Source organism: Mollisia scopiformis (assembly GCF_001500285.1).
Source record: "Mollisia scopiformis unplaced genomic scaffold LY89scaffold_36, whole genome shotgun sequence".
Classification (NCBI taxonomy): domain Eukaryota; kingdom Fungi; phylum Ascomycota; class Leotiomycetes; order Helotiales; family Mollisiaceae; genus Mollisia; species Mollisia scopiformis.
The window spans coordinates 188,246-213,525 of NW_017263616.1; the positions used below are offsets into that span (position 1 = coordinate 188,246).

At 46.5% G+C, this 25,280-nt stretch overlaps 14 protein-coding genes across 14 annotated transcripts; 12 read left to right on the forward strand and 2 right to left on the reverse strand.

Moving 5' to 3' along the window:
- Window positions 1-152: 152 nt before the first annotated feature.
- LY89DRAFT_742751 (translation machinery associated TMA7) lies at window positions 153-467 on the forward strand (the record flags this gene model as incomplete). Its single annotated transcript, XM_018220867.1, has 3 exons — window positions 153-174; window positions 225-317; window positions 370-467. The coding sequence occupies 3 exons, from the start codon at window positions 153-155 to the stop codon at window positions 465-467; spliced, it is 213 nt and encodes a 70-aa protein (XP_018061874.1).
- A 1,685-nt stretch (window positions 468-2,152) lies between these two features.
- Window positions 2,153-3,965, forward strand: LY89DRAFT_677747 (uncharacterized protein; the record flags this gene model as incomplete). The annotated part of the gene is made up of 4 exons (XM_018213700.1): window positions 2,153-2,581; window positions 2,634-2,733; window positions 2,797-3,286; window positions 3,350-3,965. 4 exons carry the CDS (start codon window positions 2,153-2,155, stop codon window positions 3,963-3,965), a joined length of 1,635 nt encoding a protein of 544 aa, XP_018061875.1.
- Window positions 3,966-4,191: 226 nt separating this feature from the next.
- Window positions 4,192-4,905, forward strand: LY89DRAFT_355734 (uncharacterized protein). Its single transcript, XM_018206963.1, has one exon. The coding sequence runs from the start codon at window positions 4,293-4,295 to the stop codon at window positions 4,680-4,682; it is 390 nt and encodes a 129-aa protein (XP_018061876.1). The 5' UTR covers window positions 4,192-4,292; the 3' UTR covers window positions 4,683-4,905.
- Window positions 4,906-6,661: 1,756 nt separating this feature from the next.
- On the forward strand, window positions 6,662-7,039 carry LY89DRAFT_691615 (uncharacterized protein; the record flags this gene model as incomplete). Its single annotated transcript, XM_018216371.1, has 1 exon — window positions 6,662-7,039. A coding segment is annotated over one exon (301 nt), but the record flags the coding sequence as incomplete, so codon positions are not given.
- A 185-nt stretch (window positions 7,040-7,224) lies between these two features.
- Window positions 7,225-7,631, forward strand: LY89DRAFT_691616 (uncharacterized protein). The gene has a single exon (XM_018216372.1). It carries the CDS (start codon window positions 7,249-7,251, stop codon window positions 7,519-7,521), a length of 273 nt encoding a protein of 90 aa, XP_018061878.1. The 5' UTR covers window positions 7,225-7,248; the 3' UTR covers window positions 7,522-7,631.
- An 893-nt stretch (window positions 7,632-8,524) lies between these two features.
- LY89DRAFT_742754 (uncharacterized protein) lies at window positions 8,525-8,896 on the forward strand (the record flags this gene model as incomplete). Its single annotated transcript, XM_018220868.1, has 1 exon — window positions 8,525-8,896. The coding sequence occupies one exon, from the start codon at window positions 8,525-8,527 to the stop codon at window positions 8,894-8,896; it is 372 nt and encodes a 123-aa protein (XP_018061879.1).
- Window positions 8,897-11,379: 2,483 nt separating this feature from the next.
- On the forward strand, window positions 11,380-11,749 carry LY89DRAFT_742755 (uncharacterized protein; the record flags this gene model as incomplete). Its single annotated transcript, XM_018220869.1, has 2 exons — window positions 11,380-11,589; window positions 11,639-11,749. The coding sequence occupies 2 exons, from the start codon at window positions 11,380-11,382 to the stop codon at window positions 11,747-11,749; spliced, it is 321 nt and encodes a 106-aa protein (XP_018061880.1).
- A 973-nt stretch (window positions 11,750-12,722) lies between these two features.
- Window positions 12,723-13,022, forward strand: LY89DRAFT_742756 (uncharacterized protein; the record flags this gene model as incomplete). Its single annotated transcript, XM_018220870.1, has 1 exon — window positions 12,723-13,022. One exon carries the CDS (start codon window positions 12,723-12,725, stop codon window positions 13,020-13,022), a length of 300 nt encoding a protein of 99 aa, XP_018061881.1.
- A 489-nt stretch (window positions 13,023-13,511) lies between these two features.
- Window positions 13,512-13,912, forward strand: LY89DRAFT_677751 (uncharacterized protein; the record flags this gene model as incomplete). Its single annotated transcript, XM_018213701.1, has 2 exons — window positions 13,512-13,700; window positions 13,751-13,912. The coding sequence occupies 2 exons, from the start codon at window positions 13,512-13,514 to the stop codon at window positions 13,910-13,912; spliced, it is 351 nt and encodes a 116-aa protein (XP_018061882.1).
- Window positions 13,913-15,305: 1,393 nt separating this feature from the next.
- On the reverse strand, window positions 15,306-17,155 carry LY89DRAFT_356596 (uncharacterized protein). The gene is made up of 4 exons (XM_018206965.1): window positions 16,318-17,155; window positions 15,857-16,205; window positions 15,639-15,746; window positions 15,306-15,585 (listed from the first exon to the last, which is right to left on the reverse strand). Exons 1-4 carry the CDS (start codon window positions 17,007-17,009, stop codon window positions 15,415-15,417), a joined length of 1,320 nt encoding a protein of 439 aa, XP_018061883.1. The 5' UTR covers window positions 17,010-17,155; the 3' UTR covers window positions 15,306-15,414.
- Window positions 17,156-17,444: 289 nt separating this feature from the next.
- LY89DRAFT_631073 (Annexin) lies at window positions 17,445-19,419 on the forward strand. The gene is made up of 3 exons (XM_018211264.1): window positions 17,445-17,915; window positions 17,963-18,990; window positions 19,039-19,419. Exons 1-3 carry the CDS (start codon window positions 17,867-17,869, stop codon window positions 19,318-19,320), a joined length of 1,359 nt encoding a protein of 452 aa, XP_018061884.1. The 5' UTR covers window positions 17,445-17,866; the 3' UTR covers window positions 19,321-19,419.
- Window positions 19,420-20,567: 1,148 nt separating this feature from the next.
- LY89DRAFT_712021 (uncharacterized protein) lies at window positions 20,568-21,396 on the forward strand. Its single transcript, XM_018217947.1, has 2 exons — window positions 20,568-20,866; window positions 20,953-21,396. The coding sequence occupies exons 1-2, from the start codon at window positions 20,606-20,608 to the stop codon at window positions 21,196-21,198; spliced, it is 507 nt and encodes a 168-aa protein (XP_018061885.1). The 5' UTR covers window positions 20,568-20,605; the 3' UTR covers window positions 21,199-21,396.
- A 1,072-nt stretch (window positions 21,397-22,468) lies between these two features.
- On the forward strand, window positions 22,469-23,278 carry LY89DRAFT_691619 (uncharacterized protein). Its single transcript, XM_018216373.1, has one exon. It carries the CDS (start codon window positions 22,586-22,588, stop codon window positions 23,171-23,173), a length of 588 nt encoding a protein of 195 aa, XP_018061886.1. The 5' UTR covers window positions 22,469-22,585; the 3' UTR covers window positions 23,174-23,278.
- A 16-nt stretch (window positions 23,279-23,294) lies between these two features.
- On the reverse strand, window positions 23,295-24,841 carry LY89DRAFT_601220 (MFS multidrug transporter-like protein; the record flags this gene model as incomplete). The annotated part of the gene is made up of 2 exons (XM_018210190.1): window positions 23,295-24,608; window positions 24,659-24,841. The coding sequence occupies 2 exons, from the start codon at window positions 24,839-24,841 to the stop codon at window positions 23,295-23,297; spliced, it is 1,497 nt and encodes a 498-aa protein (XP_018061887.1).
- Window positions 24,842-25,280: the final 439 nt, after the last annotated feature.

The following is a 25,280-nucleotide window of genomic DNA, read 5'->3' on the forward strand; positions in this document are numbered from 1 at the left end:
CTGATAGACGCGGCTGATGTTCAAATAAAAACCTCGAAGTCTCACCCCGCCAAATTCTCGCAAACATCCCACTTGAAATTCAGTGACGCTTTTTTGGTCCACAGTTCCTATTTCAAAATCACCGAACATCTACAGACTACAAACAACCGAAAATGGGTGGTCAAGACAGAGCAGGTATGCCGCTCCAAAGTCTTCACCTGTTGTCTCGTACTAAGAAAACGCAGGTGGCAAGGCCAAGCCTTTGAAGGCACCGAAGAAGGGCCCCAAAGCTGAGATGGACGACGAAGATAAGGCATTCCAAGAGAAGCAGAAGGCTGGTATGTCGATATACTACGAATAATGCGCATCATTTCCTGACTAGAAATACAGATGCAAAGGCCAAGGCTGAGCTCGCAGCAAAAGCCAAGGGAAGCAAGGGACCTCTCAACACTGGTGCACAGGGTATCAAGAAGAGTGGAAAGAAATAAACTACTGGAGTGCGGAAGACATTACTCCTCGAGAGACATAGCGATTCGCAGGCATGGAGAATATGGCGTTCGGGTTGAATTGGAGGAGAGTCTGCTATGAGTAGTTGCGTCGGATTTCTGCTTGGCCGATGATACACCATATATTCACGAATACCACGATGACCTTCCTTCCCTACCGTCTGCAGACTATTTCTCGAGAGCTTGGAATATTGCGCTGTGCTTTCGACCGACTTTACCACAGCATGAGATCAAGTTAAGAAGGCTTCTGATTTGGACCCACGAAGGAGTTTTTACCTTATGGAACTTATGCGAGCATGTTTGTCTTCATTGTACAATTCTGTCATGAATTGTGAGTATTTGTTGACAATAATTTATTGTTCTCTTGCGTTTTCCGCGTGCTTTCTCCACAGATATAAGTCACCGAAACTTTAATCTTTGCTGAAGAATTCTACATTGCACTTCCTCGAAGTCTTGGACTCGTTAGGAGTGGCTTTGGCACAGTGAGCTATACACTGTATGACTCTGATGTGGACCTATTTGCTCTCAAAGTCCTATGCCACTCGAACCCTGATAATGGTCCTTGAAAGCACCGTCTTGAATTCTATCAAGTATTCCAGGCTTGACTGGATTGGTGGGCTGTCTTCTCCTGCCCCAAGCTAGGGTGTATTATCTTCTGATCCTTCTTTGTATTCCCAAGTCCGGCAACAAATTGACATTTTTGGACAGAATAAATTGTCTCCAGCACCAAGTCTGGTGATTGACTTGATAGGCTTCGACTTCTTGAAGAAAGTGCATTCCTCACTTGAGCGAAGACCTAACTTACTGTCAAATATCTCTTTTCCTGTTGACCCGCGTAGCTAACTTCAAACTCATGGGGCTATGTATTGGATCTGCATTACATATCCGTGTTTCCGGGCTTTGAGACACATTCCATTATTTGGCGTCGCTAAACCAGAGAGCCTCGTCGGAGAACGCAGATGGTGGTGTGATCTTTTTCTGCTTTCAGATATCTGTCACGCGAAATGGGATGCAAGAGCACTTTTTCGACGACGGGACAAGTCTGCCTTACTGATTTCCCGCTTGGAGGACTATCGGGGGGTTACCGGAAGCAGCCACCGAATCCCAGGTCCCCGCCGGGAGACACGGCTGGAGTTCTCCTCAGCGATAATGCAGCATGCTCGTTTTGGCCCCCTGCTCGCCGGAAAAGAGGCTTCTCATTGGACGACCCTTCTACCGAACCGGCACAGCCCCTCCACTTTGGGACGTCCGCATGCAAATGGTGGAAGGGGTGCCGCACGGGGCCGCAGAACGCGCAATAATAGCAACACAGGAAGGAATGGGACTGCGAGAACGGCTTGCATTTGTAGGCTTCTTGCCCTGTAAAGCTGCAGCAGCCGGACATCATGATATGTGTACTGTAATGCGTCCTCTCCCTCCGACAGCGTCACATTTCGGCGTCGCGATTACACACCCTGCTGATCCCGCTTTCAAAGAGTTACTGTAGTTGTCTTGCCCGATTCCATTCCCTCGATTCTGTTGCAGACTTCTCCGACCTTCCTTTTTCTTGACTTCTCTTTATGCTTTGTTCTCCGTCCACTGGTTCTTTGCCGTATAATTACCGGCATTGGCTGCTGGAACTGTCCACCTCTGGCGACATCTGATACTTTCCGGTTCGTGCCGATTCGATGCCTGCTTCCCACTCTCGGGTTCAGTCCGACGATATCGGCGAGTCCATTGTCGTCCAAGCAGAGTCTGCTGAAGACCTTCGGGTCTCTTCTCCGCTACGAGCAACACGACCGGAGGTAGTTATCAGGATGGAATCACACTCAGACGATGTCGGCGATAAAGACGACTTTGAGAAACGAGTATCAACAGAGGCCAGACCGCATCTGTCTATCCCCAAATCATGGAATTCTGTCAGAGACTCGACCTTTGAACGCCCATCTGATCAAGAAGCCACAAAGCCGAGGAAGTCTTTGCCAGGCCAAGAAACCAGACCTGGAGAACCTTCACGCGGACGCAAACGGAAAGCTCTCTCGGATGAAGATCGTCAAAGGGCAAATCTCGTGCGCAGACTTGGAGCTTGTGACAATTGCCGGCGACGGAAGCTAGCTGTAAGTTGTATTCGATCCGCTCGGTACTAGACCTAATCTGACTGTTCCACAGTGTTCTCCGAGCCATGAACGCGGGGAAGGCCATGCTTTACGACTCGCTCTTGCGACATATCAGAAACCTGAAAAGCCTACCAATGCTGCGGAGCCCAGAGGTAAGCGTATAGAGCCTGAAATTATCTCTGACTCAACGGCTACTTCTTTGTACGACGAACCAGTCAGCAGGAAAGATGTTGCTAGAAACCATCGAGCTTCTATCAGATCTGGTGATGCCTCGGAATATGCTGCCTTCAGTGGCTCACACGCATTTACATTTCATGTAGATCCAGATTCCATCTCCGACGTTGAGATTCGAACTCGTCATGCCAACCTACAGAAATTTGGCCAGTCTTTGACTCGAGCGGCTAGGTCAACTTTCCCGATCACTTCCCCGTCGATGTATACATCAGTCCATGTACTATTGCTACGATGGCAAGATGATGATACCGGTGTATCAAAGGAGGCTGAACGGCTTGCTGAGGTGTTCTTGAATCTTTACCACTTCGAAGTCACCGTCGGCTTGATACCAAGTGACTCTCCATCACGGTGGCTTAGTCGGAAGATATTGAACTTCGTTGAATTGGACGACGACAGTCGTCAAACGCTGAAGATTGTTTGTTATGGTGGGCATAGCTTTATTTCAGAGACTAAGCAATGCATGTGGTCGAAGTAAGTCTTACTACCTCGGAGTTGGAATCCCTCGATAGTTGCAACTATGCTGAAATCGAACAGTGACCGCCGCTTCAGCAGCACAGTATCATGGCAAGGTTGTCAATCCCTGCTCGAAGAAGCACAATCAGATGTCCTGATTCTCCTCGATGCTTGCGGTGTCGGCAATGCAAGCTCATCAGTTGGCAATGGGGCGACGGAGGTGATCACAGCTGGTGGCTGGTATGGCGCAGCTTTGCCAGAAGTAGGACCTTTTAGTTTCACAACTACTTTGACCGCCGAGCTTCGACAACTTTCGACTCGAGAATTCTTCACCATAGACCAACTTTACCAACAGATGCTTGCTAGAATCCAGAGCCAGCTATCATCTGATGACGAAAAGCGGCGCTATCCGACTCCGTATCATTTCATCTCGAAGAAAGATACTTCTTTGACGCAAAGCATAACTCTATGCCCACTTCAAGACTCCCTACTACCAGGTCGTTCTGGTGGTCGAGATACTAGGACACCTGGTCGGAAGAGCTCCGATGACTTGCATCCTGGCATGGCTTTGACTGTCAAGTTCAAAGACTCGTATGACCCGTCGGACTTAGCTACGGACAATTTTATGGAATGGCTGCGCGCTATTCCATTGCCGGCAGAAGCGATGAACGTGGAGGCTGGCTATGCAAAGTTTTGATCTTCACCTGAGCAGACCATCACAGAGACGGATATCATATTTAAATGCTCCCAGTCTCTTCTGCTGTTGGCACTCTCAAAAATTTCTCGTTGGAGATGAGAGTCTTGAGTCAAGCTTCTCATTATTTGATTATCTTCAACTTACACGATAACTCAATCATGGAACAATCATGGAAAAGGTATGATTCACACAACCTGGTATGCGCCTCTCCCAAATTTCTATTTAAGCAGCACTTGCTGACGTATAATTATTCTAGCACTACACTTCCCATTCAAGAGCAAACTCAAAAACCATTACTCAAACCTCACACATCCTACCGAACACATAATGAAGCTGTCTTTGCCTGTCTTCGCCTGCGTCATCGCTATGGCAGTCGCACAATTTTCAACTATCACCACCTCTGCTCGTGCTGATGGAGTCAAGACATTCCAGGGTCCGAAAAAAGTTGCAACCAGGGAGGATGGGTCTACTGGAGATACGACTTCGATACGAGTGCTTCCCTCCACCACAGCGGTACCATATTCGAGCCAAGTCAGACATCGTGGCTGGACGAGCGAGACCTGCTCCGGCAACGGAAAATGCCCCCGCAAACTTCCTGACGGTGCTACAGCGGTGATTGCCTGTCTTAGTATTGTTGCATTGTGTATGCTAGTTGTTTATCTTCTGCTTGAACGCAAAATGTGTAGCTGTTGTTACCAGACCAAAGAAATTGTGTAGAATACTGGCTATCCACATGTGTAATTCTTCCTGCTATTTGTATGTTCTTGTAGACGGATGGACAAGCAAATTCATAGGTTGTTAGCTGGAAGCTGTCGGAAGAAAGTGGATTTGATCCATCATTGCGTTGGTCTGGGTGTCACACATCAGTATTAAAACTCGTCTTTGAAGGAAGGTTATTCATAGTAAACTCATCATCTATGAATGAGACCTCAATTTGGCTTCTTGAATAATTTTCTGACCTGGCAAGTGCATTATTTGGTCCACCCATCGTTACAATCAGAGCAAACACATGCTTCAACATCACATTATGAAGATAAAAGCATTCACAGACTTCAATCCGTAGCTGATGTCTACTTAAAGTCCCAACTATATTGAAACCTTGTTCTATTCAGCACGCATCGACGCTCCTCATCAAACGTTAACTCACATACCATTAACTCAAGATGAAGATCTCCATCACCTTCTTTGTTCTTGCTGCCGTCGCCTTAGCACAATTCTCAACTATCACCACTTCTCGTCAAGCCAACTCTTCAGTCTATGGATTTGAGAAAGTCTCAGCATACAGCTCACATATGCAACCTCGAATCCCCAACATCCACTATAAAAAATTACGTGACAAAATGCGCAGAAACCCTTTCAAGGGAGCAGATAAGGTTGGGGCCATTGTGGGCATAGTGCTCGGAGGCATCTTAGGAGCTATCTGTTTTTGTGTGTGCTTTGCATACATTTGCGGCGCTTAGCTGCGCATGTCGACCAGGCAGGTAAGGTTGTTTATTCAAGAATACTTTTGACTTGAATCACGCTAACGGTCTACTCTAAGCTGCCACGAATCTCGAATGTCCGGCTCCTTTATTGTTTTCGACCATAAGTCAATCCTTTCACTGGGGGGTGGGCATGGCACCATTGCTTTAGCATAATTCCCAACCATCACCAATCCATATGAAAACCGCATCTCAACCACTACCTTGCAAATTCCAATCGCAGTACCCACGCCGTGAGGACTGAGATTGACAACATCATACTGGGCAAGAACGCCTTTACCAGACGCCTAGTCGCTGCTTTTGTCAACTCTCGACTCGTTCAACAGATAATCAAGAAACCACTATCTCTAACAACAACACCTATATCGAGATTTGAAACAACAATTCCAACAAAATGAAGCTCTCCTTACCCATCCTCATGACGGCAGTTCCTGTACTCCTCTTCACTCTCTTCAACCTCTTCCTCGTCGTCGATGCCCAAACATCGAACCCGACTTCCTCGCTGTGGACCCCACACACCAGGAATCAAACTGCATCACCATCTATGACTACCATCATTCTCCCACGCACAACACCAAACATCGATGGCCAGAAAAATAAAGCCAAGTGAGACGATCATCCTATGAGAGTGTTTATTGGCCTCATGATAGGCCTAGGGGTAACGGCGGTCGTTGTGTTCTCTTTGGTATTTTACTATTGTTGGTATGTGCCTTTTTAACGTCGGTGATCTACTGGCACTGGGATGCAGACTTGTGAGGGAGATCGAGGTAGTGTTAGTGTAGGCAATGGACGGTTTACTGGGTGGCACTGCTGTGGTAGATGTAAATGGGTAGTTTGATGCATGGCCTTCAAAGCAAAGTGATCGAGATCCTCAAAAACTCTAGACTATTGTTATGTTCCGATCTTGTGGTACATCTGGGCCACACGCTGAATAGACAGTCCAGAACGTCTTAAGTAGCTAAACACTCGAACTGGGATTCAGGGCAATTAGTCAGTGCTTTCGAAAGGGCTTAGACTATGTTAATGTATGAAGCTTATTGTCAAATTCACGGAGAACAATCACTGAGGTTGGAAACCATCAGTCATCACCTTGCGCTATATAAGCCAAAATCTTAGTTGTTGAAGGATTAACCCCATTATTCAACGATCTCATTCCTCCTACCACGACGCGAAACTTAAAGACCCTCCGTACAAGTCTGAGCTATTCCGAATCAAGATGAATCTCCGTCTCATCATCTTCGCCACGCTCCTCATGGCCCTAGTCCCGACCTCAAACACAATTACTGCCGAATCTCAAAACGAGCACCTGCCACTCAATATGAGAGAATTCCCGATTATCTCCACGAGACCACGAGTGCCAATCAGCATGCGGACCTATGTCTCACGAGAGAACGCAAGGCGTGCACAACTCTCCTCGGAAGCAGCAGGAGGTCTTGTAGTTGGCGGTATTGCAGGGTGTTTTATCCTAGTCTGTATCGCTATAGGCTTGTGTCGCCATATTTTCGGTTGGAAATAGCGTGTGTGATGTACGAAGTTGCGCAAGTATGAGTAGCTCGCGGGCGAGCATTCAAGCATAACGCTATTTAGAAATTGGGCTAGGTCATTCTAATACACGTTATTCCTGTCCACTAGTCTTTAGCAGTGATTATAAATTCGGATTAAAGATTTGTTTTCAATACCGACTCTCAATCAGACTTGCGCTTCCACTATCAAGAATATTCTACCCATCGACTATTCCCTTCCAGAAATCAAATCACTCGCAAACATTGCACGGAACGAACAGCAAAAAGAATCAACTCAACATGGAGATCAATCTCGAGACCATCATCTTCACCGCAGTCTTCGCCGCGCTGATCACATGGACCCTGGCGCAACCTGACATGATCATCACTGCAAATCCGACCAGAGTCTTGGAAGCTGAACAAGCCAATGCTATTCGCAAACAGACTCTCCGCTTCTACGCCCTTCCGATTCTGGTCTTCCTCTTAGCCATGGTGGCTGTTGGACTATGGCAATTCTGTACTTCGGTTCCGACCATCGATCCTTATTATGTTTCTCGACTGGGAAGGCACTAGGAGGGTTGATGGATGGACTTCTGGATGTCTTGGTATTAGGTTGGGGCTCAACTGGTGGGAATCAAATGGGGAAGGGCAATATGGGAACTGACCAAGGAGTCATTCATGGCGGACTTTCGGGAAGGATGAGAGCTGATTCGGGACACGTATTTTGAAAATAATTCAACTCCACTTTCTGCGCACATTCCTGTTAACTTCCAACTGTGAATCATTCTCTGAATCTAGAAAGATAAGTAGAAGCGAAGATCAATCTTGATTTTTCTCTTGTCCTCGCCATATCAAATACAGAAAGTAACAACAGAAGCCTTCAAAGAATCATCTCAACAATGCACCTCCTCCTCGCTTCTTCCAACATGAAGTCCTTGATCCTGGTTCTGACATGTTTCCTTGCCATGATACTGGCTGCACCCACCACACTGATCACTTTAACTTCGACGAGAACATCATATCTTTCGCTTAGCCCCACAAAGATCTCCTTGCTACCAGTCGGTGGGCCAACTTCTTCACGACCTCATACCTCTCTAGCAGCAATGATAAGCGGATCAACACCACTACTGCTGCGCCATAGAAATCTCGAGAAAGGGTCTGAGCGAGACTTGCATGTTTTGCAGAAGAGGGCCTTAAGCACTTCAGCGTGGGTGCTAATTGGGGTAGGAATCGCAGCAGTAGTGTTAATCTTGCTCGTTTTCTATTGGTGGCAGAAGAGTGGAGAAATCTGTTGATCTAATTGGCTACGACGATGACAGAAGGCAAGGTGTTTTATTATGAAGGGCAAGCCGTGCGGGAATCAATCATCTCGGAGCTGGTATTCGAGATAAAATGAATCAATGCATCTTTTTGGGTTCTTATTTCAAAGGGGATAACTTGCTGCCTGTGATGCCAAAGCATTGTGAATCATCAAAGTCTTGATATGAGTTAGCAGGTCTCTCCCCTCTCACATCTCTTTGACCCAAATCTATCACATCCACATCACCAAATCCGACTATCTGCTAGCCAGCCCAGCATGAAGCCCTGCCTTTACATACTGACATTCATGTGTCCGTTCATTCTCGCAAGCAAAACTAAACAAGATGGCTTTGCTGAGCGCAGCACCCTGAGCCCCACAGAGACACCCTATCGTATTGTCAAGTTGCACACCCCAGCAGATTCTCAGATCTACTTCCACACAGTTCCACCTGGCTCTACGAACTCCCCAGTCATGACAGCGCCAGCAATTCGATCAAACGGGATATATCATGGCAACTCCGAGACCAGCAAGACACACGAGTCTATTGGGACACGGGATCTCAGTTTGGAGGCGAAAGAAAGCATTGGCATCGCCGCTGGAGTTGTTGGACTCCTTGCTTTTATCTTTTCTGCATTTGGATGTCTGTAAGACGGCATTAGAGACGGATGTGGGGCTGAGGGCAATGTTGGAATGCTTATTCTGTGAGGTGTTTGTATGGAGATGATGTGTCTACTATGCATTATCTCATTGTCCCAAAATGGGGTGTTATTAGCAACATAGGCTGACTAATTCGTTGCATCCCGGATGTAGCAGAATAATGCTCCCCAAGGCTCTGTGAATCACAATCCATCCAGCTTCCTTCAACTTGGGCGTTGTAAACGATGAGCCATAAACTTTTCACTCTCAATAATATTGTTATTCTACCATATCTCAATGCCTATGGGTCTCCCCAAATTATGCTGGGTTGGTATCTTGGAACATAGCTTCTCAACCATGAAGACTCTCTGGAATCGCTCCTGGCTGTGAACAACAGGGCCTTCTCCACCACGCCTCCTGCAGTGTCTCCTAATCCCACGTCAAGTTTTGCACCCACAATGCCGCATCATACAACATTCATCACGATGGCTTCGAGCATAAGCCTCCACTCAAGCATCATGAGAGCCTTTGAGGGAGGCATATCGGCGAATCAGCCTGAAGTTCGAGCTCCCCTCACGGCTTACAAGCTTCACCAACTGAGTCAACCACTTGCAACAGACATTCACAAAGTAAAACAGAGAACGCCACAAAGCTTGGTCAAGCGGTTTAATAGCACGGCTGCTGATGTTGGAGCGATATGGGTGGGAGCTTTAGTCTTTCTTTTCACAATGTTGGGTGTCAACTTTCTACTACTTCGATTAGTACTGAAAGTATTTGGTGGTTGAGCGCTTGAGGCGAGTCTCTGGGTCCGGTGGTTCACTCTTAGGTCTGGATGCGAGACATTCACATGCTTGGAGCAGTCGATTCAGGAGGTTGCTCTTCATTAATGAGCTTTTCGAGATGAATCCAGAAACACACTGGGTACTATTGCTCGGAATCGAATACGTTCTTCTTTGAGAGTCAATATGCGAGTCGAGCGTGAATGCACACGAAAAGAGACCAGTTGTAATAAGCGAGGAATAGGGGGTTCGAAGCGGGTCAATCACGTGGCTTGAAACTCACTTTCAGAAAGTACATCACCGATACGACCCTAGGTCACAGAGAATCATCCATAACCTTTGTACATGATTCAATGCTAGATATACTAGTCTTTTGCTCGGTTTTCAAAGAAATTAAGAGTAGGGTATGATTCTATCAATGAGTGATTGGATGCCACAATCACTTGTACACCTACCTCTAGAACAATGAAGTTTTCTTCTGAAATCCCTATATAAACAAAAGAATCATCTTCCATCATCCACGAGGCTGAGATAATTACCGAACCATGTTGCCTAACATCAGACCCGTCTCGATCCTCGCAACGAGGGGGGGAATATACGTCAACAACTACACGTTCGCCATGATAATTATAGCAGTTATCATAATCTGGATCATCTTTTGGTTTATTATCCTCAGCCCTAAAGTGAGGGAACCTACGCTGGCATGGGGCCGAACGGTGGCGGGACGATACCGGGAATGGAGACAAGCAAGGAGACAAGGCGGGATGGGAACGGAAGCTCGTGATCGGGAATTGGGCAACGTTGGTAGTGGAGTGGAAGGTGGAAGATGAAGCAGACAGTCAGGTATTCAGTAAAGTCGTTATGCCTCAAAGCTGGAATGAAGGTGAAGATGTTGCAAAGTATGGTTTACGAACTCGTGAAATGCATATGTAGAGAGTGAGAGGAAGAATATAGAACGGAGAGAGAACAAATTTCTTTCTAGTTGATAGTATGCGGATAAACCTTATCGATAAATGATCGTATGAAAGTGGCTAGAAGAGGGTTGGGCTTACTCTTAGAACGAAGCTAATCCAAATGGAGTCGTGCCCCAAGTTCCTGTATAGATTTAATTAAGCTGAATTTTGTCAACATCCACATGACGTTGCATATCATGGGGCCAACATTAAATCGTGTGGATGGCACGCCATCGCGACGGCCAGACTACTCACCCTCTGGTGCCCCAATAGTAGATAGTCATCATCGGCTTTCTTTTGCCATTTCTTCTGTTGAAAACCTTCCACCCTCACAGAGGCCTCGCAGAGGGTGGAGTGTTTTTGGGCTCTTCTTTTTGCATCTTTCTGCCCTCGCCTAGCTTCTTAAGCGAGGTACTCTCAATGATGAGCTGTACAAGCACTTTGCAAACCTGAATAGCTCACTTTATCAACTTTTTAGCTCTGATTAGGAGACTTCTGCACAAAATTTCATTCTTGCCCCTCATTCGCAAAGGAGAAGAATCGTCCGTTTTGCCCTCGATTCGAGTCAATACCTTTTAGCTCTACATGGTATCAAGACGTGATCCAGATACAGTCAAGTAATCAATATAATTCCCAGAATGACGAGATATGTACTATATACTATTTAAGGCCTTTTACCACCATCTCGATACAGAATTCTTCATCTTCAGAAAAAGCAGCACTTCGCAAGAGACTGTCGAACTTAACTTACCACCACACAAATATGCCGCCTCAATTCACAACCGATCAAGGCCCTTCAGTAGCAGAGATTGCGAGGGATGTGGATGTTTTGAATATCATAGCCGTAGTCATCATGTTCATCGCCGTTGTGCCCCTGCATATTTGGATTTATATCTCTCGTCACCGAGACACAGCTGCTCGGAAGCTACAAGCACAAGTACAGAAAGAGAGACAAAAAGAGGCGCAACAAGAAGTACGGAAAGAAGAGAGTGGTTCTGAAGGCTGCTAGTGAGAATGTCTAGGGAGGCGCATGGGAAATTATGAAAGTGGCCCGAAGCGAAGCTGGAATATTTGATGGTGGCCAGTGGATTTGGATTACGTTGGAGCTGCCATGGTACAGAGAGGATGGCTGAGATATGGAACTCACAGATGCGTTTGATAGTGTAGAAATCGCAAGCGCTAAAACAACAAAACTGCAATTGGAGCTGCAATGGTGTATTTCTGCTCGCTTCTCTGGATAATATCGAGGGGTGATTCCAACAGCGCCAAGTAACTATTGTGATTCCCATCATCAATCTATTTTATTTATAGACCGTTTAGGAACTACTTGCCACCATCTTCACTCCAAATCTCCGATTTTCAGAACAGACAGCACCTCTCAGGAGACCCTCAAACTCTAATCACACCCCATTATACCAAATGGAGCCTCAAATCACAATTGAACATTTACTCTGGCGCCGTGCGGGTCGAGAGGGTATAGGAATCTTCTTCACCTTCGTATTTGCTGCCATTGGCTTCGTTTTCGTGGTGTGGATCGGTGTTGTTTGCTGGCACTGCTTGCCAGCAGCGAGAACAGATATAGAAAGGGACCCAAGACAAGAACAATGCGAAGTTGAAGGCTCTGCTTGCCATGATGTTCAAGGAATTAATCACAGTAAGGGCCATGAAGCGAGGATGAAGTGGTTGTCATGACATACTGCCAAGTTAGTGAGCATAAGAACAAGAAGTGATAAATCAATGAAATCGTAGCTGGAGCGGGTGTAGCATTAGAGTTTGACATCCAGGGCATACTGATATGGGGCATGTGACTATGTACGAAGTGTTTAGACTTGTAGTTTGTGGCTTTGGAGTCAAGCAATACGATCTTCCTCTGTACGCTGTTATCCTGATTCAACGCAAGACTTTTCTGGTCTCGCTTTCAGAAGACATCAAGAAAGTATGATTCAGAGGCAGATAGATCAGCATTGTGATTCCTGGATATCAAGTTTGTTACTTAAAAAGCATTCAGAGCGCCGATTCCTATTCTTATCACATCTACGGCCTCTCAGAACCAAGCACCCATCACAAGCATTACAAATCAGGCTGACGCGCCATCATCAAACAAATATGGCACCCATACTCATCGTCAAAGATCTCCTCTCACGCCGCGCGATTTCAAAAGCTCTGCATATCTTTCTGGGCATCTTCATTACACTTGTAATTCTCGGTATCCTAGGCGTGATTGTCTACCTTTTCTGCGTCCACTATCTGCCAACAATCTTTCTCAACTTTGCTGCTAGAAAGGCTAAGAAAGAGGTACAAAAACAGGTGAAGAAACAGGTGTCAAAGCAGGTACAGAAGCATGCACAGAAACGGGCAGAAAAACACCAGCGGGAGGCTGACGGTGCTGCTGGTGCTGGTGTTTAGCAGAGCAATGTTTGGAGAATGATTGAAATGAGGTGCATGAAGTGGTGGATCCAGAATTGGCCTTTGAGAGTGTGGGAATATGGAGTGTCAAATTATTGGAATTGCCGGAAGGGTGGAGAATGACGGGCCCTTGACGTTCAATGTCTGCTCAAGTGGGGTGGAACGGTGGTCTCAGATCACGGGTATTATCAGGCTACTTTGTTAATGCATCAACGAGTACCAAGCCTTTTATTGAGATCCTCGCTTGTGACCTGATAATACATATATTGGCAGGCGTAGCTTGTCATAGAGTCAAAAGTGACCTGCATCTCTAACTCTCTCAACACATTGAATATCAATATAATGATTCAAACTCAAATTTCAATCCAATTGGTGATTCTGAACCGCACATGATTCCCAGTCTTCTGAAACCCCTACCCCCTCTATCAGAACGGTTCCCTGCTCTTCTCGTACATATCAAGCTCCCAAACCAAGAAACAACCAGCAAAAATGTCCGTCCAAGCCCGTCAAACACAAACTCCAGGCTTCTTCTCACCCGAAGACAAGCAAATCATTGGCCTCATAATCCTTTATGGAACACTCAGTTTCTGGGCTGTCGCTTTGCCAATATTGATCTTCCAGAATCGGGCCAACATTAGGACATGGTGGATGGAGCGGAGACGGCGGAGACAGATCTGGGTGGGTCGTTGAGTAGAGCTGAGGACATGGAGCCTGACGGATTGTTTAAGGGTTGCGAGGTGAATGTAGATGGAATAAGTGGGAATTTGGGTTCGGGAGATATTGTCAAGAGGAGTGAGGAATCTATTCATGATATACCAGAAGATGAGAGAGTTCAAATGGACCTTAGCACCCGAGTCAGTGGCAACTCGCCACCTGATCACAGGAATTGAAGCTTCTCTGGATAATATGGACCCTCAAAGTTTTCATTAATGTGCTAGTATGTGTCAATATAATAATTATCCTTGCAATTGACAATGATAAGACGAATAGATGATTGTCATGGATCTGTTGGCAGCAAGAGAAATATCGACAACATATCTTCAAACTGTTACACCAACAAAGGAAATTCTTTCAATACAATAGCATCGCTCAGCCACCCATCCCCAGACAGTCTCAATCACCACCTGGGCACAACATGGCACTCACTCATGATGGGACTAGGAGGTGGAAAGTTCGGACGGTTTTCGAGAGAAACTTTGCATTGGGAGACTTGTATTTATACCCAGCCAGCCCAATTCCAACCTCACTGCCAAGAAAGTTCACCTCCAGTAACGGCCACAAATCCCGACATTCTTGTAAGTCGAGAGGAAATTTACCTTAAAAGAGGCCGCAAACCCCGATATTCTTGTGATTCACTAGCAAGCTCACAATTCACAATTCCCTGCAACGGAGCTTCACTTCCAATAACGAGCACAAACCTCGACATTCCTGCATGCCACAAACGCAACACCTCACCACAAAAACATCTCACGCCCAATAATGCCACGGAATTCCTTGCATCTCTGTAATGCACAACATCTCCCGACCCATGATAAAGTGCATGACCCATAGATCCCAATAAACACCCTTACAAAGTATAGAAAAATTTACGACGAGAAGTCCCAATCTCCTGAATCTTGAAGAGCTGATGTACTTGGTCCGCAGGGGAGGTCATCAATTGGCTACATTGATCACACACATTTCATGGTCAAGTCTGGAGAACACCACTGGAATGTCGACAAGTCTGTGTTTGCTTATAAGACGAATAGCAAAGGAAGAAAGGGAGTTTATAGTAGAAAGAGAGAGAAATCGTTGACAGTAGAAAGAGTACTAATAGTAGAAATCGAGAATAAACTCTAAAAAAGGACAAAATGAGGTGATTATAAGTATATACAGGAGCATGTTTGGGGATGTGCAATTGTGGGAAGAGACTAAGAAATAGCATAGGATAATAATAACTGCATCTAGGTACAGAATTGGGGATGTGGATTTATGGGTACAAACTGGAAATGAGGATAGGATGAAAACAAACAGATCTAGGAACTTACCCAAGGATGTGAAATTGTATGAACGAAGAAGAGAACAAAATGGGATAGTTTAAATTATACCTAGGTACTCACTTAGAGATGTGGAACTATAGAAACAGATAAAAGAATAGAGTAAGACAATAATTATCACATCCAAGAACTTACCTAAGAATGTGGAGTTGTGGAAATCGACAGTTAGACAATCCATAAAAGCCAAGCACGCACAGATTCACACAGCATAACAGCTCGAAAGGTAGGACTAATTGCTAAGAAAAGAATCATACTCCATTTATGCCGCAATTTACGCTAGCTATTTCGCTTTTGGGTATCATACAAAACAATACAATTCGCTCATTCGCCAATGCAAATCCCTGTCATTGACCGTCTCAAACTTGAGGTTGACCTTGTTCTTTCTCCAACGAGACTTCACGCATATGTTCCGTAGCACGGTCCACTTGCTTCTTCCATCCCACCTTGCTCACAGCCTCCCAATTTTCGGCGACAAAAGCTCGGACTTTGTCGAGATCGTGAAATCCGTCCTCGTCTGTCTTGGCCGCCTAGGAATCATGATTAGTGCTACGAAGTCGGATCAGTGGACTGAGAAACTCACCTCTGGGTAATAGCCCTGGAAAATGCCGCCTTCCATGATGATCTCCTTCATGTGTCGAATAGTAGCAGCTCGTCGTTGAGGATTGACCATGTCTGGGATGCCGCCTTTCTAGGTAATGGGGAGGGAGCGTTAGCACTTTTCATCTTTGTTGTTTCAGGAAAAGGATAAGACAATGTCTCCGGAAAGGAAGTGGAAAATGGGGCTTCCCCAATACCTACGATGACATCTCTCCAAAGCTCGTCATTGTGCCTAGAAAGCTTCCACTCCTTCAGTCTCGCGTCCCACTCTTGCTTGACACCGAATTGGGCGAGTGCTTCGTCTCGGACTTGATCTCGGGTAGCTCGTTGTTCAAGGTACTTGCCTTCAGCTCGGAGGTGGGGGATGAACTCATCGATCCATTCCTTGTAGATAGGACGCTTGGACATTCGTTGGCGATCGTTGTGCTTGAGTTTCTTCTTTCCGGTGTCTCCTCCTTCTTGACCTCCGTTTCCAATGTCACCAACTACGTCTCCTTCGTTCAGACCGTCTTCCAGCTCGGCAGCGTCTTTGACCCAGAACAATCTACAACTGAGATAGAGTTAGCACAAGACGATTAATTTAGGTTTGATCGGCCATCGTTGTACTAAGCAACGACCGGGATTCGAAGCGCACATCATATGCAGGGGGCAAGTTGGCTTACGTAGCTGCGTACTCGAACATCTTCTTCTTGCTTGAGAATTCTTGGAACCACTTTACATGGTCCAAGCCAAGAAAGGCCAGGATAGTGCACGGGTCCTCCGTCAAGAATATCATACTCTTCTTCTTGTCAAGCTGCTCGATCTCGGGAATTCTGACGAACATGCCCTTATCATTGACGGTGAGGCCGAACTTTCTAATGGTCGTTCCCAAGATGTTCCACAAATCGCCATGCGCAGCATGGAAGTACGCCCATCGGAAGGTCTTGTAATCTTTACAGATATGAATATCAACCTGAATGTAGTTGCCAGCATTATAATCCACTTCGATCTCCACAATTGATCCGTCATCCATTTTCTGCGTATACTTTCGCTTCGGCCATGGAATGGCGAAATTCATTGCCTGTTCCCCCTTGCCAATGATCCATGCATGAGCGCCCATCTTAGTTCCTATGGTTGCCGCAATCTGTTTTCTGTCGGTTTTGGCTGGGTCTAGGTCAGGTGTGAGCGGACTATGACACAGGACGTCAATGTCGCCGTAGTCGTCTTTACCGGGAGCTTCGATAGGTGTCTTGGCATCAGTAAAATCCTTGAGGAGGAGATTGAGAACCGAATCCCGCATGATCTTGTATATCTCAGTTGGCATTCGGGGAGTCTTCAGGGGTGGGTCCTGGTGAGAGAAGGCAAGTCCACCCATTGCGACGGTGTTGGAGGAGGTAGAAGCAAAGCCCTGTAGGATGAACTGAAGGTACAAGAATAATCGGGTATCTTGCGCGACGCAATAGACTCGAAATTCGAGACTGGATGGATGTGGGTGTTTTGTTCTGAGTCACGTTGTTTCGTTTTGTGGTTCGCGATCTTAGATGAGACGTGTGAAAGATGATGTCGAAGTACTGTGCCTGCATTGCGCCTGCACGCTAAGCGTGCAGGACATTAGCTGGAGAATATTTCTGATTTGCGAGCAACAATGTACGAGTTCGTGAAGAATAATGAACATGTTCGTGGCTCAAATGCAGAAATTCAGAGAGGGAAGGTGTCCACCTGGACGTCGTCATGCCCCATTCAGCCCTACAGTACAGGGTAGGTTCGTACCGAGCGCGAAGCCAAACCTCACCTCAACATCTCAGACGCAGACATTCACACACATCACCACACGACACTAAACCTAAGTAGCAACATCCTATTAAGTATATTTCTCCATTGTTTTTCTCGTCGACCACATATTCAGTCCAGTCAAGATTATTCAGTCTTCTCTCAGAACAGCTTCTTCAATTCTTGATCTATAAGAGCCAAGCCGCTTGAGGTGGCTGGCGGGCTGTGCAAAAACAGTCCATCATCATCGCTGACCTTGCTACTGTGCCACTCTACCACTCCCAGCCAGTCAGCACTGCCCCTCTAGATCGCCTGCAAGTCAGGTTGGCGCGCAATAAAGGTACAAGTTTGCCTTCTTGACGTACGACTGACATAACCCTTCTTGCTATCCACCTCGACCTTTATTAACGTCCCTCATCTCCCAACTCGTCTGCGGATAGAATTGATTGCAGAAACTTCAGAATGTCATACCAACAGCCAGGTTATGGGTATAGTACCCCGCCGCCAAGCAGTAAGTTGCGACACATGAGGGGTAGAAGCATTCGCTGACGACAATAGATTCTCCTTATCCTCAACAACAACCTTACGGCGCGCCACCTGTACAACCTCCCTACGGTCAGCCACCTCCTCAAGGCTATCAACAGCCCTACGGACAACCTCCACCACCTCAAGGGTACGGACAAGGACCTCAGGGCTACCAACAACCTCCGTACGGGCAGCCCCCACCACAACAATACTCACCACAAGGACAATACGGCGCTCCCCCTCCTCAGGGACAGTATGGAGCTCCTCCGCCTCAGCAATATCCTCCCCAGCAGTACGGATCTCCAGCTCCTCCTGTGGGTGGGTATGGAGCACCTCCTCCCCAGCAATACCCCCCTCAACAATACACACAACCGACTCCTCCATCATTGGGCTACGGACCAATGTTCGCCCCACAGGGATATATGCCAGATGCAGACGCGGACCTGTTGAGGAAAGCAATGAAAGGATTCGGTACAGACGAAAAAACCTTGATCCGAGTACTCGCAGACAAAGACCCTATTCAAATCAATGCTATCCGAACAGCATATCACAACCGACATAAACGACACTTGCTGAACGACGTACAAGGTGAAACGAGCGGATGGTTCGAGGAGGGACTTTGTGCTCTTATTCGCGGGCCACTACAACAAGATGTCGTTCTATTGAGACAAGGAACAGAAGGACCGGGTACAAAAGAGAAGGTCTTGAACGATGTACTGCTTGGTCGTTCTAATGCAGATATGCGGGCGATCAAGGAAGCTTTCCAGAATACATACAGAACATCTCTCGAACATGTCATAAAGGGCGAGCTATCTATGAAGACAGAGCGACATTTCCTCATGGTCCTAGCAGCTAACAGGAACGAGGAAAGTGCACCTGTTGTACCTCAACAAATTGATCAGGATGTCATGGACATCTACAGGGCAACTGAGGGGAAAGTTGGTACAGATGAACTGCTTGTTTGCAGTATCTTGAGCCAGAGAAGCGACAGGCAGATTGGGGCAATTGCACATACATACAAGCAGAAATTTACTCGGGATCTGGAAACTGTCATTAAGAAGGTATTCCTCTATTTCTTCTATTCTTAAGACGCCACTGACGATAAACAGGAATTCTCAGGCCACATGGAACTGGCTCTCCTGCAACAACTCCGCACAGGTACCGATAGAGCTATGCGTGATGCTCTCCTTCTCGAGGATGCTATGGCAGGCATGGGCACAGAAGATAGACTGTTGGTCAACCGTGTTGTGCGCATGCATTGGGACCGTAATCATATGATGCAAGTCAAGGGTGCTTATCAGCATCGTTTCCACAAGAGTGTTACACACAGGATCCGTGGGGAGACAAGTGGTGATTATGAGAGGTTGATGTGTGCCTGTTTTGGCGAGTAGGCTGATTTGGGGGTGGGTAACGAGACTGGATAGATGGGTTGTATGAAGTATTACGGCAGTAGGATAGTCTTTTGATACTAAGTATTGTTAATGTTTTACTCTTTGATTTCGAAAACGCATTCACTTCTTCTCGTGTCTCTGCAGGCTACCGCCTTTTTCGACAGAGCTACTATCGAGTGGACTATATAAACTACCTTGGTACCCTTCTTCCGAGTTCTCACAGCAACGATCATACTGGTAATACTCAAGCAGGAGATCCCCGGCGTCCCTAGCTCACCCCGGACCCAACGCATCGTTTCTTGAGGTGGTTTGAGTACTTCTTGGTCTGTTGTGTCGGAGAGCTGGTTTGCACATTGATATCTGTGATATATCAAAAGGGTCTATTGACGACAACAATTTTGTTTCATTGCAGCGCAAATATTTGTTGACAGCAAGGAAATAATTGACAACAATTTCATGTCATCTCCTTTTCACTTTGTGTACTCAACTTTTCCTATCGTTTTGCATCTTCCATAACTGAGCAAGACATCAAAACGGCCAAAGTCGCCGGACTCCTCTGCACATCCGGGCCTGAATGATCTTTTGATCAATGTTCATTTCGTTATGCTTTTCCTAGATGTTGAGGTGGGCTTTTTATATAACGTTTTTAGGACAATTTTAGAGCTTGGAAAGTCGATAACGCGTGAATTCATAACCTACTTTTTTTTGAAAGAACAGGCAATATTAATGCGTGAATCTGTGACCTCCGTTATAAAAGAAAGGGGATCCCGATTACGGAGGGACAATGCATGAATCCAAATGCGTGAATAACACAAGACCAGGCAATCTGGGATAACGCGTGAATCCATAACCTACATTGTCAGAAGAATAGCCACTCCGATTGCGGATGGACGATGCGCGAATAGTCAAAGCATTTCTTCAACTTTTTGAGAGCTAGCACGATTACCGTGGGGTACATAGCGTCCACGCCCGCGCCCACTTAATTGCTCGATACAAGGTTACAAACGAAGTTTAAAGAATGATGTTTGTTGGCGCTTGGCAGGCATCTACTTGTGTGACGGGCGGTTAGTTCTTGGCGTTGGATACATTTATATCATACAAATACGTTTGACCATGATTAAAATCGGAGCCTGGTAGGAGAGAAATTATTGTTGTCAACCATATTCTAGTATATTGCCTCTTTCAGGTAAGCGGCTTTATATTTTTCCTTAGCGATTTTTTCAGATAACCTTTACAAGAACTTCTAACCTAGGGAACATCAAAGCAAAAATCATATCAGTCTATTATGCCTCCTCGCCCCGGCGATGCATGGTTCTCTGCCGGCCCTAGAAGTTCGTACCCCAACGTCACTAGCACAAGTCTCTCCGATCTTCTCCCTTGCAAAGACACCACCGCGCCTGGCTGTAAAGTCTTCCATGTGCCGGCCACGGACATTTCTCATGCCACCGAGGTCAGTCTCGATGATACCGTGACAGCCACATCTGCCGAGCTAGGGGAGCAGGTCGTGGTGTTTCAGTATCAGGGCCAGTTTTATGGCATTGATCACGTGAGTCATACAATCGTGCTTTTTCCTTCCGTTGATTCCTCCCAGTTTGAGAACAAAGAAGACAGATCATACTAATAAATCAGCAGAGGTGTCCACACTCCTCATATCCACTCTCACGAGGCACACCGTTCGACATCGAAGACTTCAGCGTACGACTTAGTGCTGGGATCAGGTGTCCGAAACATGACTGGTCTTTTGATCTGATTCGGGGCAATGGAGATAGAGGTAACTATCGGTTGAAGATTTGGGAGGTGCAGTTACGGCCGGGTCAGAGTAAAGAGGGTGAGATGGAGATACAGGTTTGGGTTAGGAGGAAGCAGAGGATTGGCTGATTGTTTTTTGTACTGAAGAGCTCGATGATCTTGGATGGGATGTGGGTTTTGACAAGATCCACGGTTGAGGGTTTCTTTCCAAGCATTTGCCGACGGAAAAACGAATAAATAAGCTAAAGCCGGTGAACATAGCCTCGAATCCGGTTAGATTGTAGGTTGTTTTTAGTTGACATCAAGTCAGACATTTTCGACAGTGGCATCTATTCACGTATTCGTGTACAGTACAGACGAAACACCCCCTACTTTTCGCCGATGTCTCTTTGTAACCCGGAAAATAACCCTTGACAAAGGCCGGTCCCATCGAGTTGGAAAAGGGATATAGGTATTTGTAGGGAAAAAGGTCGTCGGCTACAGCCCCAGGTCCCGGCACATGGCAACTCTTTGACTCATCAGAAGATGAACATGGATTTGGATTGGGTGATGGGTCTCTTTATATACTTCGGGAGTCCGCCGTCATCGTACGATGTCCAAGATTCACGCCCAAAAATAACGTGTGAAAATATCCATTTAGTGGTTATTCGTTAAATGTCTAATATTCACGCTTTAAAATAGCGTGTGGAAAATCTACTTAGTAGTCCTTGGTCAGATTCCCAATATTCACGCTCAAAAATGACGTGTGGAAAAATCTACTTAGTTGTCCTTGGTCAGATGTCTAATATTCACGCTTAAAATTGACACGGGAAATATGCGAAGAGAAAGTGCACCGATAGAATTCTCTGCAAAATGATTTAAGGGCAAGTCTTCCCTCGGAATTATTCAAACAATCTCAGAGTGGTTATTTATTCTACTAGAGACCAGATTGTGTAGTTAGTTGGAGGCCGGGGAGCTTTTGAGCGGTATTCTGCTTGATAATCGTCTGAAGAGATGGAGAGCGTCATTGCATAGTCCTGTGTTATCAAGATCAATAAATCTCCTTTTCAATCTTTGTTTCTTTCATCACTTTGCTTCTCATGATTTCTGATGCGAACTCGAAATGAGGCCGAGCTCGCATACTCAAAGGCCTCTTCTCATGTGCGATGCTTATAATCACCTTGGAACAGACGTTAGTTCGCTCTCACATGCTAGTTTCGTCTCACGGCAAAGGCCCGAAACTCTGTAAAAGCGATACATCAAGAGGCTTTGACAGATGGCGTGGATAATTTAGTCGCGAGACCATGCAGATTTGCATTCTCTATTACTGCATCTGGAAATCGGTACCAATATTTTGGGTTGCACTTATGCACGTCACGTCACACTCATCCCAATGCAGGATCTTGAATACAGGTACAGAAGATGAACCATGTGTCCGCAGTCCATGACCGAAATAAACTCAACCCCGCATTCGGCCCTCAAAAGGCAACCCTCACCTCAGACTTCCCCGAAATGTAAAATCCCCATCGTACTAGCGATGCATCCAAAAGCCATACTCCCTTTCTTCTTCTTCCTTCTCACAATTGCCTCTACGCTGCCCGAAACATGCGCCCCCAATAATGGAATAATGACAACTCCCACTTACGGCACGACAGGCGCCATCTTCACCATCTGCGCCCAAACCACCATCCTCAGCTCTCCCCTCCCCATCTACGACGTCCTAACCAATTTCCCCTGCTACGCCGCCTGGAACACCTTCGTCTACGCCATCGACCTACCCTCAAACTACACCACCCCCTACGTCGGACTTCAAATGACGTTCCACACCTCGGGCCTCATTCTTGGGTTCAATACTACTTCGAATGAGTTAGTCACGTACTTGGAACCGGATGCAACTCCGCCGTTTGTGTCGTGGAGGTTAAATGCTGGCGTCTTGGGTGTGCTGATGCAGGCGGAGCATGTGAGCGCGTTGTGGGATTTGGGGAATGGGAGTACGAGTTATGTGTCTTGGGAGACTTATTATGGAGCTGGGGCACTGGCGACGTTGGCGTTGGAGGCGAATTTGCAGACGCAGTTTGAGGTTCAGGGGCAGGAGTTGAAGGAGAGGATTGAGGGAGGAGGTTAGTTGGAAGTTTAGGGGATGGCATGTTTTGATATGCTTTGTGGAGTTTGTTGTTGTGGTATCTTGGTATCTAGCTGTGTCTATCTTGGGAGGGATTGATCTTAAGAAATGAATACGCGGTATATCATTGGCCCCCCTTTTCTCCTCCCACATCAGTCTTCGCGTCTCGCTTAGCTTGCTCCCTCTCTTTCCTCTTCTTGGTAGCGCGCCGCCATTTCGGACCATTCTTCATGACATACCATAGGATCGGAGCAAACACAACATTCAGAAGGCCAAAGAACGTAGTTGTCCACCCGATCCCAATCTTATTGATCATAGGCACCACACCACTGGTTGCTCCAGCACCTAGCCAGCAACGAACAAGATTATTAGCCGCTGCCGCCGAACCAGCGCTGCCGGGATAGATATCGATGAGCAAAACAGCGACGATATTCAACGATGAGCTGGTGCAGAAGCCGATGACGAAGAGGAAGATCAATGGACCGGAAAGATTGACTTTGTATTGAATCATCCACCTGAACCCGATGGTGCACGCTGTGCCGAGAGCTAAAGTGGGGACCGCGACCTCTAAGCGCACCCTCTCGATAGGAAAATTGCTCAGATCGACACGACGATTGTATTCCAGTGGCATATTCAGACGTTTGGCGTGAACTTTGTATCTCGAGTCGATGATCCTTCCTCTGACAAGCGAAGCGAGCAGGCTCCCGCAGCCGAGAGGCAGGTAACAGAGCGCAATCTGGATCTGGTTGAACCCATAAACTGTTCCGAACTGGGAGGGCAGAAGAGCAATTGTAGCATAGTAAGTACAGCACACAATGCCAATATATCCCAGAATAAAACCAGCTTCTTTCGTGAAGACAATTTTAACCGTCTCCAAAGGATTCGGGACTCTGATCTTCCTCTTTCTGGCGAGCTCGTCCCGCTTCTCGTATGGAATGGCATTCCCTTCGCCAATGAGTCTTTTCTCGATCCATGTGTTCATGTAACAACGGCTCCATTTAGGAGGCGGTATCAAACCATCATCGACGACTTTCCTGCAGGTCTCTGGAAAGAAAAGAGCAACTGGAATGAGAATCACGCCCGTGCAGATAAGCAAGAACCAGAAGATGGAATGCCAGCCTAGATACTGTCCCAAAAGACCACCGATGATGGGACCAAGCGAAGGTCCGGCTTGAGGAGCAATGGATATGTATGAAATATAAGTGCCACGCTCTTGACTTGTGACGATGTCGGACACCACTGCGTTCGAGAGTGCCACGGTGCCGCTGCCACCTGCGCTCTGGAGCATTCGCAGTACCATCAGTGCGGCGTAGTTGTTCTGGACACCCAGGCCGATGTTGGCAGCCATATAGATGATGAAGCAGACCAGGTATGTTGGTCTCCTCCCTGAGCTGTCTGAGAAACCGCCTACGAATGCAGGCGCGATACCTTGCATGATCTTTTCCGAGTCAGTAAACGATCTCGGTCTTGATCTGAGGATGGACTTACTAGATAAGTCGTGATTGATAAGTTGACCAGACTATACGAGACATGGAGATCATGTGCGATAGCATCGAGCGATGGGAAGTATATTTGACCTGAGATCGGAGAGAAGAACTGACACAGTCCTGCGCAAATGACAATGATCTTTTTTTCATTGTGAGTGAAGACTGAGTATGGCTTGTCATCCATCTTGTGCTCTGGAGTGACAGCGTCATTTTGTCCTTCATTCGTCTTGTTCGTTTGCTCGTCTTGACCCTTCTCGGCTTCAAGTGTTGCATCTTTCGGCTCCTGTTGTATTTCTAGATCATCACTAACTACGATGGCTGGTGTCATCTCAGTGTTATCGCGTGTGTTTGTCATATCGTCTGATGTCCCAGTATCGAAGCATGATGAAGGAATACGAAGAGGACTAGCTGTTAGAGCTTGTTGTTTATTTCTTTGAAAGTTGGAAGCATATGATCGGAGGAAATTGTTAACGCCGGCCGCTCGCGGGCAAGTTGAGACCGCTTTCTCCAAATCTTGGCGTCGATCTCCCGCGCGCCAGAGAAAGAAACCCCTGAACTCGACAAGATTGATCTCGGGTTGCGAAATACTCTGCATGAGTGGTAGTAGTTGTGGCAACGTCGAC